Source organism: Cololabis saira, chromosome 13, assembly GCF_033807715.1.
Source record: "Cololabis saira isolate AMF1-May2022 chromosome 13, fColSai1.1, whole genome shotgun sequence".
NCBI lineage: Eukaryota > Metazoa > Chordata > Actinopteri > Beloniformes > Belonidae > Cololabis > Cololabis saira.
The window spans coordinates 21,195,991-21,209,338 of NC_084599.1; the positions used below are offsets into that span (position 1 = coordinate 21,195,991).

At 38.9% G+C, this 13,348-nt stretch overlaps 1 protein-coding gene across 1 annotated transcript in view; it reads right to left on the bottom strand.

Moving 5' to 3' along the window:
• The window catches only part of faf1 (Fas (TNFRSF6) associated factor 1), a 69,909-nt gene that overhangs the window by 43,574 nt on the left and 12,987 nt on the right, over positions 1-13,348 (bottom strand). The window contains exons 6-8 of the mRNA XM_061738243.1: positions 13,175-13,266; positions 6,190-6,295; positions 1,168-1,254 (exon numbers count right to left, since the gene is read on the bottom strand). Of these exons, the coding sequence (XP_061594227.1) occupies positions 1,168-1,254; positions 6,190-6,295; positions 13,175-13,266 (285 nt within the window). The remainder of the gene's footprint in view (positions 1-1,167; positions 1,255-6,189; positions 6,296-13,174; positions 13,267-13,348) is intronic.

The window sequence follows — 13,348 nt, forward strand, 5'->3', positions numbered from 1 at the left end:
TCCTCTACTGCTTCATCATCTGACTATTTTCTCAAAAGCAGTAGTGGCAATTGTTTAATTTTTAGCTCAATTTTCTTCAACATTGGGATTTTCTTTTTCATTGTTTTGAAGAGAAGTCTTGCAGGACGAGATACTAGCGGAGCTATGATAATTACACTTATTCAAAGAACAGCTATCAATGGAAACACTGACCCCCCACAGCGCTACCCTTATCAAACTTTCAGAGATTTGATTTTGTGTGATGGAATGGCTGCTAATAGTTCATTGATTTTTAATGTTAACCTTAAAAGATTTTCCTCATATCAGTTGAATTCATTGTTCACTCAGTTTAAATCTTTTAAATAATGGGTAACAGATTAAGTAGACTGTTTTCACTATAACACCAGAAATAAAACAATTCATTTATTTTATCCACAGCTCTGCATTCTTATTCTTTCTGGTATAAGACACATGCGACAATGTATGGATAAAACAAAAAAAAAAAAATAGGAGGCAAAGTCAACATCAATACTCTAAACCAAACACAAACTGCACGGATCTAAAAGGGAAACGTTAGCAGGGAGTTAACACAAGAATGTGTGCCCAGCAGCTTCTCAATGTGGCATGATAACCCATCCCAAACAATTAGCATGGGAACACATATGCTGTCAAAGAAGGGGTGAAACAAAAGGGGTCAGAGGTTCCTCAGGGTTCTGTATGAGGGCGATCTCTGATCAGCTTGACTGTGTGGAGGGTGAATGGCTGGGAAGAGCAACCCTGGGACGGAGAGGTCAGTGGCACTCAATGATGTGATCTTTAATGTCCACAGATAGAGACATACGATGGAAATAGTCTCTGACATCTTATTTAGCTTCAACATCTTACTCTCTTGCTTCTAACAGATGGGGCTGGCATGGATGACAGCGTGTCACACGGTTTCATCAAAACCTTGACCGTATCAAAAATGTTAATAACTTTAAATAATTTAATAATGATGTACTTTAATGTCAAATGGGTTTTTAAATTGTATTTAAAACGTAAAGGGTTGGATCCAGACAATATTTGTAGGGCATAAAGAAATATTTGTTGTTAGGTGTGTGTGTGTGTGTGTGTGTGTGTGTGTGTGTGTGTGTGTGTGTGTGTGTGTGTGTGTGTGTGTGTGTGTGTGTGTGTGTGTCTCTCTCTTACCGAATCATCAGTTGCAGATGCAGGCCATCCCTCCCACTGTTGATGCCGGACTGGGATGTTAGTCAAGTCTGAAATGTTCCTCTTTACCTGCCAAAAAAATTTAAGTTATTAATGGACACTTGAAATGTAAATTCAGACCTGCACAGCATCTGTATCTGGAAAGGCAAGCTCATAAAATATATAGACCTGGAAGTATTTTTTGTTTTGGTTCTCAGCCCTGTGAGCAAGTAAAGTCGACCAGACTTGGTCCATAGACAGCTGGTCACAAAAGTAATCTATTCATGCATTATTATGACTAAAATTATTCCTATCACTGCTTCAAAATGGTGTTCACAAAACTGCCAATTTCAGCAATTCTCATTGGAGGCAGAAAATGAAAGACAAGAGTCAAAAGGATCGTAGTGAAAAAAAACAACAACAAAAAAAAAGTCAGCATTATCAGCATTCCTCAGATGCCACCGCTAATTCCCAGCAACAACAGCCCCACGCTCTGAAATGAACAGTATTTCTCTTCTTCCATTCATGCTTGGACGCTGTATCTGCATCACTTAATAACATTCCTTGGTTTTAAACAGTTAGCAGCCAGCAGCGCCTGTCCCACCAGGCGCTGCATTACACCCTCCAGTGGGTTGTTGTTTTAAAGCCCTAACGCCAGCCTGATGTGCGCCAGTCAAAGCTGATCAAAGCCTTGTCGGTGTCTGAGCACCAACGATGTTGGATTCTAGTGCATTTGTTCTGCAGAATTCTGCCATTCAGGCTCGCGGAGCTGGACACTAATGCTGAGAAAACTATCTATTGTGGAGCACATATCCATCCATATACCGGACAAATCCTGCCTTTGTAAAAAGCTCTGAGGAGCGATGGATCCTTGGGCATATTTAGGCCTGCTGATCATAGAGGTGGAAACTTAAAGAACACGGCAAACACAGTCAAACCCAATCTCAAGCAAAGCAGGGATGTATCTGAAAAACACTGAACTTCAATGATTTGGAGGATAAACTTTGCTTGTACTCCTTATTACTCAACTTTATACATTTACAGTTGTATAACTTACTTACAACTGAACACAATTCTTTGTCTGATCAACATGAGTTCATACTTTAGCTGTTATTTCACAATAAAATGATTACGCTTATGGTAGGCCTCACAAATTAAAACACAGTACAAAGAAGCAGAGAAGTAAAATAAAAGAAATATGACGAATGAGAGCCACAATCTTTCTTTTGTCTCTTTATTGTAATCCTACATCATACTGCTCTATTTCTATCCTTATGAGGAAAAGCTATGGCCAGGATAGCAGACTGGGGTCAAGACGGGTGGCCAGTATTATTACAGAGTGTAATATCTATGTTTGACCAGCCAGACTACAGGGATTTGACTGGCCGGCTGGACAGCCGATGAATAGACGGGAAAAGGGAGGAAAGGAGAGGCATAAACACTAGTAATGAAGAGGCTGCAGTCAGAGGTTAAAGCAGCATCAGAGAAACAACAAACTAACGCCCACCACAGAGAAAGTGAAGGTGAGAGGTGCTGAAGGAGAACGGAGACACGTAGTGAAAGATAGCTAGCAATGGATGAAGTTATAGCAACCATCGGAGGAAAATACCATTTAACTCCCCACCTGAACCTACCCCAAGAAACTCTGCAGTCGTTCATTCAACCCTCTACTGATACATGAAAAATGGTGAAAAATTATGTCAAGTGAAATATTTATATTTTTAAAAAATAAATTTGGAATATGATGGCTTGCCTCAACTTCTCCAGGTAACTGTTTTTTCCCCTTCTTTCTGGTACTGCCATCATGCATGAAGCAACATTGTCAAATGCTGCCCCCTGTCTACCACAATAGCCTGTTCACTCATAAGAGTTTGTAACAGACGAAACGGTAACATCGAATAGTTGACTGTGAATACCATTTTATTGTTTTTTTATTTCAGGCCTGACAGTCCATATGTCAAAGTGTCCGTGGGCAAGACATCGAAACCCCAACTTGCCTTTGATGCATTCATCAGTGTGTGATTGTATACAAGACAGAAAAAGCACTGCATGGACTCAATAGAGAAGAAATCTGTGTATAGCTCTATAGACTGCTGTATGATTGTGTGCATGCGTGCGTGCGTGCGTGCATGGTTGAATATGTATCATACTATCAAGTTCCTTTAGTGGTCAGCAAGAGTTCTTACAAACAATTACAAAAGAGGAAAAAATAAATAAACAAAAAAAATCAAGGGAGCATTATTTAAACGTCATTATATGATGAGAAATAAAGGGTTCATGAAACCAGTACCTTCAGAAGTTAAAATATGAAGGAAATGTGTTCAATCGAACAGAAGCGATTTCATATCAAAGCTTAATAACTCAGTGGAGATGCTTTATGTACAACTGTCCATTTTATTATTAGACAAGAGTGTATGATGTAGTTATAGACAACAATAAGGACATCAGCAATAAGGATGGAAAAGCTGTACTGCTGAGCTGCTGGGTTTGATGCCTCACTGTAAAATTAATGATCTAATCATCGTAAATGCCAATTGTCTCGTCTAATCCCTGACTGGAATCAAATCAAAGAGAAAGACAGGTTTCCATGAAACAGTCACAAGCTCTTGCTCTCTTGCTTTCTTTCTTCATCTCATCTTGACAGCAGATGCCTTTCTTTCATTCCCTTTACCATCCAGCCTTCGTTTTCTCAGCTCAGTAGCCCCCGTCTGCATTTACTTCATATATGTCTCCCAGCTGCGGCGCAGGGAAGGGCCCCAGGCCCAGCCTTGGGGGGCAGTAGACAAGAAAAATCCCCAGGACAACTGGTCTGGTCACGGACAACTCAGAACCCAGCAGCCATCCCTATTCTACCCTCTACTTCCCTGGCAAACATTTGCTCTCCAGCTTAGTTCAGAAGCTAGCCAGCAACTTACCCCCGCACTCTTGTCTGGTAATGCCAATCAAAGTCTCAACAGCCTTGAGTTTTAGGGATGGAAAAGAAAGAAGGTGGAAAAGGGACACTGGAAAAGAGAGATGGCAAATGAAGAAATAGAAAGGGAGGGGTAAGGGCAGTTCCCTTAGAGCCACAAGCCAAAGCCAGTGTCTATGGAAGAGACAAACAAAAAGACAAGACTCTTTTCCTATTGATATGCACAAGCAGGGTCCATCGGTTAGTCTTCAGCTAAGACAAAAGAGAGAATGGTGAAAGAAAGATGCTTTCTAGCGTAGTCCATAAGTGTGAGTGTCCACAGAATGAACAGGAAAGGATTCAGACAGGCTGAATATGGTGTTACTTCTTTGTTGCACTCTCTTTTTACAAAAAAGTTAGAAAAACAATTCCTTGCTAACATTTCTTCTTGCCGTTTTTCTGTCAGAATTTCCACTTTCCCATTCATCTTTACTATGAGCATATCAGCCACCATCAACTCATTTCAGTTCATTTGTGAGTACTGTTTAACTCCCAGTAATGATATCATTACTCTTACACCTGTAGCTGGTAACTTAACTTTTTTTAAACTACATGGTGTATACATTTGGATATATGCAGGTTAAAGTTCTAGGACACATTTTCACTGCAGGGGGCCTCGAGATGCCGAATGAAAGCATGTGTAAGGAAAAGACCACGACATGGAGGCCTGTTTAAGCCCACATTGTCTGCTTCTCTATCCCTCATGGCCTCTTACAGCACCCCCACCGAGCTAACAGTCCTTTGCGTCTTTTCTTTGGCCACAGTTCCCCCCCTCCCACACCGCAGGGGCCCCTCCCCAGTGTTTGTAATCCCAGCAGAAACACTTAAGGTTCACAGTGGGTGCTCATCAAAAACATCTGCTTGAGAGCAGAGTGAGAAAGTTTTTTTTTTCTTTTTTTTTTTTTTAAAGGGAGAAGATGGGGTGACGAGAAAGAGGAGAGAGCAAAAGAGGTGTGGCGGTTATCCAGGGAGGCAGGCTACCACCAGTTCAGGTGATGGTTATACTAATTTGTTCAATTAGCACCATTACAAGCCCGAGTAGTGGTCTTATTATTATTAGTGTAATCTTAACCCGTACTGAGGACCCGTGGCTGCAAAGAGCAAGGAATGACACATTTGACTGTTGCTTGAGAGTAAATCATTTGCATAAATATAAAACGTGGATTACACAAACAGCCAAAGTGAAAAAAAATTATAATCTAATCCAATTGTGTAAATCAGCACAGGAATGAAAACAACTTAAGACAGAGATATTTCTAGCCTGAATTATTAAGTGAAAATAATGAAAACCCCATTCATCAGTGAGGTATGATTAACTGACCCGTTTCATGGAAGCATTTTCAAAAATGACTCTGCAGGCCACACATTTTGAATAATATATGCTGCCTGCCTGCTCAGGTCTCCTTCGGGATGTGAAGTTAGGCCAGGGCAGTTATGCATGTTTGCATGTGCTGGCTTAAACTCTCAAAACACTGACAGAGGCACAAGCTTCTTCGTCTACATAGACAACAAAGCATGCACTTATATTCTCATGCTCCTTAACCTTTTATTCCATTTGCAGCTGGCAGAGTAATAACCGGTGGATATAAAGATGCACTGCCTTCATGCTGGGTTTCAGGATTAAGAGCTATAAATATTTCACAGGCTGCCAAATCTACTGTTTACTTTCAGATGAAAAAAAATGAATTGACTTTTCTTTTGCTCCTGCATGCCTAGATCAAATAATGTTCAGTTATTTAAACTGCTTCTCCCTCCGCAGTCTGCAGAGATACAGGGAGAGGGAATTAGACGCAGGATACGGGGAAGTGAGAGGAAAAGAGGGGGTTGTAAAAGACCACAGCTGTGAGAGTAATTATGTGCTCTGAAATGTGATCATTTGTGATGAATAATGAATCGATGGCTGAGATAGACCAGCAATGTTTAGCAAATGGAAGGAAAACTTTGTTCTGGGGAAATTAGAATCTGGTACAATAATATTATGTAGCACCTGCAGATGCATTAAGAAAGAACTGTATGTTGTGCGCATGACAAGTGTCCTCTACGGATTGTGTCTGTGTGCTGTGCTGGTGTTATACCTCCTGTATGGTTCTGGAGCCAGGGAAGTTGAGGCTGTAGTCCCTCTGAGCCTCACGGTGGCTGATTACCAGCAGGAAGTTCTGGCTTAACGACTCTGGGAGACCACTAAACGAAGAGGGAAAAAATTAAAAGAATAAGAAATAGGGAGCAATGCAAATGCACATTAGGTTGTCAGAGGAAAGAAAGACAGATGCATAGAAAAGCAAACATTATCAGTGAGAGTGACTGAGTCAAACACAGGACAAGCTGAAACTTGTCAACTACTGATAGCTTGCCGGCCCACAGCGAGGCAGGTGCCTCCTCAGGGGCCGGTCACCCACTTTACTGGTTGTGTCTTAACAAGCCTGGCCAGAGCCGTGTTCAGCACAGAAGGATCTCACAGCTATGACCACCTGCATACTAACAGCATGGAGTCCATTAATTTGTTCTACTCTGAACAAACCCATAAGCTGTTAAAAAGTGATTCAAGAAGAGCTTTCAGCACCTTCATAATGATAAACCCCCACAATGCATCAAATACAACTGTACTGTAAAATATATAAGAGTAGCAAAAACTTGAAGATGTCACTACGTCCTCTCTACATTACATATTTCTGAATAAATCCAGAATTTGAATCCATACATTTTGCATGTAGGAAGGTTTTGTCATTTTTAATAAAACAAATGAAAAAAAAACGTGTCAATGAAAAACCAGAAAACTTATAACAGATATTTTCTAATAAAACTAACTTGAGTAATTCACTTTATTACAAACAACTAATTAATAAAACTCATACTCTGTTAAAATAAGAACACGTTGCACAGGTAACCACTTTTCTATCATTTTGTTTCTGGAGTGACATCTGTACCTCAATCTGCAATTTAAAGCAGTGTTAGATGTAGCACTAGTGAAGAGGAGGTGGGTGAATCATATTTTGAAGGTTTTATTTACAATAAGCAGCGAGGTTAAGTAGCGTTTTGAGCAAACACTTGGTCTGTGAGGGTGAATAGCAATGGGAGGCTTAAAGGCCGAAACGGGCACTTAATCGGGGCTCAGAAACCAAGAAGAGGAGAAAGAGTTGAGCGAAAGGGAGGGATAAGGGAATTAATATGTAGCACACATATTAATTATGCAATCACATCCTTAATCTGTGCAGATCTGGACGAGCTTATGTTAACAGAAGCTCAAATTTACTGTAATGACAGCATATTTACATTGACTAAAACTACGAAATCAATATGTAAATGTAATGTTTGTTGTAGCTAACTGAAGAAGATTGGATATGCTTGGAGTGGGAAGGATGGATGCATATGTAATAGGGCTGAGCAGAAGGACGAGATAGAAGAGCGTGCATGTGTGCCTGAGAAAAACAGGAGAAATGGAAGGGGTAAGGACACATAAATACGGATCTAGCTAATATCATGATTATGTTTGGACACAGTCCCGAGCTGCTGCTGGCAGACAGCTAGACTCCTAAATAGGCAGAGATAGAGGGTAAACTGAGTGGAAGTGTTACTCTGTCCTTCCAAGAAAAGAAAGAAGATCTTATCAGTTATTTATGGCAGGGTGACAAAACATTTGGTGCCTGCATCGCCAGAGTTCTGTTCAAGATTTACTTTGAAAAATCAGATCACTTATTGTGCTCTTTAGTCCAAATATAGCTACTTAAAGTATTGAATGCATCCAGCAGAGGATGAGGAGGGGGGCACTATTCATTATGAGTCATTTCAATTTAATTTGCCATCTGTCTAAAGAGTCCTGATGGTTCATATAAGCAGAACAAGAATCTTTCAAGCTTAACATCCCTTAGTCCTGACTGCTTTTGCCATTGATGTTCTTAAACCTGTTGTCATCTGACAAAAGCAGGCCCCTCAAGTGGTAGAGGGGTGAAATACGGATGGCTTTATGTTTGCCTCCGCCATCAGAGGTCCCTTCCTCACTCAACACACATAGTCGGTGACATCTAGGTCGGCCCACAACATCTCTAGAGGCGCTTGACATGGCATAAGGGTGCTGGGAGTAAAATGTCATTTAACTTTATGGACAGCAAAAATTGTGCGTTCTGCAGAGGGAGAAGAGCAGCCTTAACAGATTGGTTTCATTCTGAGGTAAGCCCATCGCCTAAGCTGCCAGTCCCCATGGCACAGAGCAGACTATAGACCTTATTAAACTAGTATTGCCTGATGCAGACGTGCACACGCATTCACGCAATGCGACATGTGACTGAAAAACACAAATACGCACAGTCCCATAGACATTCTCCCCAACCTTTAACCGAGTACCACTATGTAGGGCTGCACGATTCTGGACAAAATGAGAATCACGATTTTTTTGCTTAGAATTGAGATCACGATTCTCTCACGATTTTTTTCCAATATAAAATTTATTGCACTTATTACTTTAACTTTGCAACAGCTGAACAAAAATATAATAACAATAAACATCTCTTGTCTTCTTTACACAAACCTTTGAATAATTTAAACAATAATAACAATTTTGAACAATATTTGTTCGTCCCAGAAAGGGGACTTGTAACAGATCCTGTAGTTCTGAGGCAACAAATTATTCCTCTGGCTGGGATGAACCCCCCATTGCCTTTTGCTGCTATTAAGAAGCTGCCGATACAAAAAGGTAAACGTTACAAAAAATATGATGGTGCCTGATAAAAGACTGGCATCAACTTTGTAACAGCTGACATTGAACATACAAACAATAAACATCCAAAAAAAAAAAAATAAATAAATAAATTAAATCGTCGTCATTTGGAAATGAGATTGCGTTCAAGCATGAATCGAGATCGCGATTTTTTAACGATTAATCGTGCAGCCCTACCACTATGTACTTTTAAGCTCCTCAGAAGAGCTGAAAACACTGACCAGGAGAATACATGCTGACTGATTTTGCCTCCGAAGAGGCAGCCTGGGAGCACACACAAGGTCTTCTTACCTCCTCCATATTTTGCATCCACAACAAAGCGGAAAAATATGAAGCCATTTAGTCTCTGCTCTGTTTTGGTCTGTCATGTTGTCCAAAAGTAAATTAGCAGGTTAACTGTTGGCCCCTTCCCATAAAAGTTGCTTAGCTAACCAGCTAGCTATTTCTCCACATCCATCCATGTATCTACAGCTCAATAGCTCACACATAGGTGAGGGAAGATGCCACAAAAAAGAGAAGAAAAAAAAAAAAAAAAGCACATACACATAAAGCCTAATGAATCGTTTTTGCAATTTCAAACTTCATTGGGAGACTTCAAATTGAAATAACCTTTCTTTGGCAAACATGCTTGCTGGGAGCTGAAGTGAAGAATAAACATGAAAGGAAACAGGGTCCACTGAAATATTCATCAGGCTTTCATCATTTATGCAAGAGATTAGCTCCTCCTCAACACTCTCTTGTATTTGCAGCGGTCTTCAACATGGCCTTCTCCAGATCAGGCTCTCACACTGCACAACTAAATACGATACCTCGCCACTCACTAAATAACTGAGACAGATTGGTTGACCGTGGAATATCTCCCAAAGCCTCAAGATTTATTTCTAATCAAAGAAGACAACCAAGAGGAGTTTGTTCAGTGCATCCATAATGACGGTGCAGCATTGTTTAATCAATCAGTTTGTTTAAGGTGTGTGTAGCACATGAGCCAAGTCTACAAAGTAATTGCTAGCGATTTAACGGACATTTGCATTTTTACTCAGCAACAATTTGGAGCAAACAAGCATTGTGAAATTAAATTTGAGTACATGACTGTGTTTTCAGACTATGATTAAAAATGTTCAAATTCAGGTTTCTGTATGTGTGTGAATATAAACGTTTAGTAAATATGTTGTTAAGCCCTTTCTAGAACTTAGATTTACTTAGAACTTAGGTTTAAAAGGTGATACATAAGTGCAGACCTTTTACGTTGTCTGAATTATATTTTTCACACTGGCTTGTAGTATTATTGAGTTATGTGCAACCACCTAAAATTTTAATAAATAAACCTTTCCTCAGAAAGTTTTTCTTCACACATCTCATTTATTAAAAAAAAAAAAACACACATCAAGGAATATGTATAAAAAAAATAAAAAACATATTTGACTCTCCACATTATATCTCAAGCTTGGACATTTAAATGAAATTCAATTAAACAGTACCACCATAATGTTTGCTTTCTGACACACAGACATTTGTCAGTTTATATTTAAATTGTTACAGAGGAACTACATTTTAGGTTTAATGAAGTGCAGTACAACACAACCTTTGCCAATGATCCTAATCAACATAATTATGAATTATGCAGCATTAAGGTGTGTGGCTCAGCAACTCCCAAGAAATATGTGAGCAAAAACAAACGCTCAAGTAAATAAATCCTGTGTGTACAAGCTTGGATGAAACACTGTTGTTTACATGTTTGAAAATAAATGTACAGAACGAAAAGTCGACAAATTAAAATAGAAAAATTATTTAAAGAGGAAATAAAAATGGTTTTATTTAAGGTTAATTATTAGAATTTCTAATTATTAACTAATTATTTAGATGGCAACCTTATACATGAAGGGAAAACACATGGATTAGTGTTTAAGCATTTTACTTGCTGAAAGGCCAATGAGAAGTACAACAGAGCTTTATTTAATGTGTACCTTTGTAGTACTACATCAGTGTTTTGGTTGTTAAAAATAAAAACATGGTTTCTCTGGATACAAATAAATCTGTTGTTGTGTTGAAGTGACGAGTAAGAAACTGAATACGACTGCGTGTCTTCGGTAGCTTATGCTTTCAACTGTGTAACCAATCTAAGAACAGAGATTTGTCTCCAAAATATATATTAAAAAAAATTTAAAATGATCTATTCTGCTTTTTGCAACAAAAGGGACAATTACTTTAGGAGTGTGTCCATGGAAATCACAACTTGATATACAAGCTTGAAAATGCTGAAAAAAAAACTGCATTTAATTAATAATGGATTTAGGAAGGAGGCATTTAAATGCAAGTTATAATTTTATGCTAGATAAAATAGTAATGAGAAAGATCAGATAATTCAGTTTATTATAAATACTCTGAGATGGCACAGTGCTAATGAGGTGCAGCTCCCTATCTGTAAACATTAGGGGAGGCCTGATGTGACAGTGAGAAGTGTCTACTGCAACAAATTTGCAGGCACTGTAGACTAATTGTGCGTACTGTGGATATGTGGTGTGACCACAGCTTATTTTTAATTCAAGCTAACAGCTTGTTTGGTTCCACCACGGGGGCTGCTCCCCTCATATTCTGTGAACTGTCACCTATCTTCTCCCAGCATGACGGCAGGGTCACCCCACACACAACCACACACTCATACACGATTGCATGTTGCATACACACAGGATCCCACCCACTCCTTTCAGCCCCAACTGTCCGCCACTAAAATAGCTGACACAGAATAATGAGCTCCTGACACCCAAAATGATATCGATGACACTTGGAGAAATGGGAACGGTGCTGCTAAAAAGACACAGCAGTTAGTGGGGGAGTGAGAGGATGAGGAGAGAAGGGGAGGGAAGACTGGGGAGATGAGGGCCATTAGCTGCCAACACAATATAGCTACCACTTAGCCTAACTAGCAGGCAAAAGGGCAAACTGCCAAATGACTTATTTTACAAGTGTTTGGCTGACATGTGGACGTTTGTTTGAGTGAGAATGACAGCAGAATCTATTCTCTAATCTACTGTTAACAAATTACAGACATTGTATGTATCATTTTACACATTCTGTGGAGAAAAGATCATGTATCTGGGAACAGTGCTAGTAAAACAATCCTCAAAACATCCTTATTATGTCTTCTTTTGGTGACAAAGAACATTTAACATCTTCCCAAACAGAAGTAGATGGCAAAAATGTTACGTTACATTCCTTTTGAATGTGGATTCAAAACTAAATACTCATTGAGAAAGGGTATTTTTAATACTACTAAATTATATCAGATTTTTTTTTCCTAATTTATTTTGGATACAACTCATTGACAACAATTCTGAAAAAAACGTGTTTCTTTTCATCCAAGCCATTTCTTTTATTATCATAACTCAAAATCAAAAAAAAAAAAAATCTATTTCAAATTTCATTCAATTCAAAATACTGCATTAAGTCTATTCATGCAAGTGTTCTGCATTCAGAGAAATATCTGCAAATCACGAGGCCTCACTCACATGCATGACAGCGTTAGGTCAAGCTTTACAATCATGTAATAATTATTCAAAAAAATTAAATAAAATTGTCCAACAACAAGCAAGAAAAAAACAACCTTCCAGTAAGTCAAGTACAGTATGTATGCTTCACTTAAGCTTTACTTGACAAATGTCAGTTAAATAAACATGAGAAACCGATTATGCTACTGGTCGGAAGACTGCCACATGTCCACCAGCTACTTCTGTGACACTTATCTGGTTGACCTTTCGGAAGAAAAGGCTGCTAATACGGTCATGTGCTCACTAAGATGACTGCAGCCACCGCTGGATGGAGAAAACTGTCTGAAAATCCTCTTTATTATTAGATAGAATCCCTAAAATGGCAGACTTATATTGTTTGAAAAAAAAAGGCATAAATAAGAGATATCACGCATAAATTCAAACGAGCTAGATATATAGCAAGCTTCAGGATGCAGCAATTCAATTTAAAATTCAATTCAAAATACTTTATTAATCCCAGAAGGGAAATTGATTCCTTAATACTAATGGGGAGACAAAATATTTACATAAAGATTTCAAAAATTTCACAATGGTTTCAGGAAAATAAATGTGCATTGGTGACCTAAATGTATTTCAATTAAAAGAAGTCAATGATATTTGCTGGTTGGATTCTGTATGTTCATATTTTAAAAGTGGACACAGATCTCCACCTGGTGTTCATTATGGGGTATTGCGCTCATATAACTGTACACCAAAAACAAGAGTGCTTTGTTGGTAATGTGCATCAGGATAGAGGTAGGAAGAAGATTAACTATAATATTTCTTATTTAAAACGAGTAAGAGAAAAATAGCATGAGTGAATACCTGTTTTTGCTGGTGCTGGCAGTAGGAGCAATATCTGGGGTCAGGACGTACAGGCTGTTGTTCTTGGGCAGGTGTAAACTTCTCAACACCGTCTGATTTTACACACACACACACAAATAAATAATTTCAAAACATTTCTGTTCACCAATATTACTTGTAGGTGTGCTGACACTG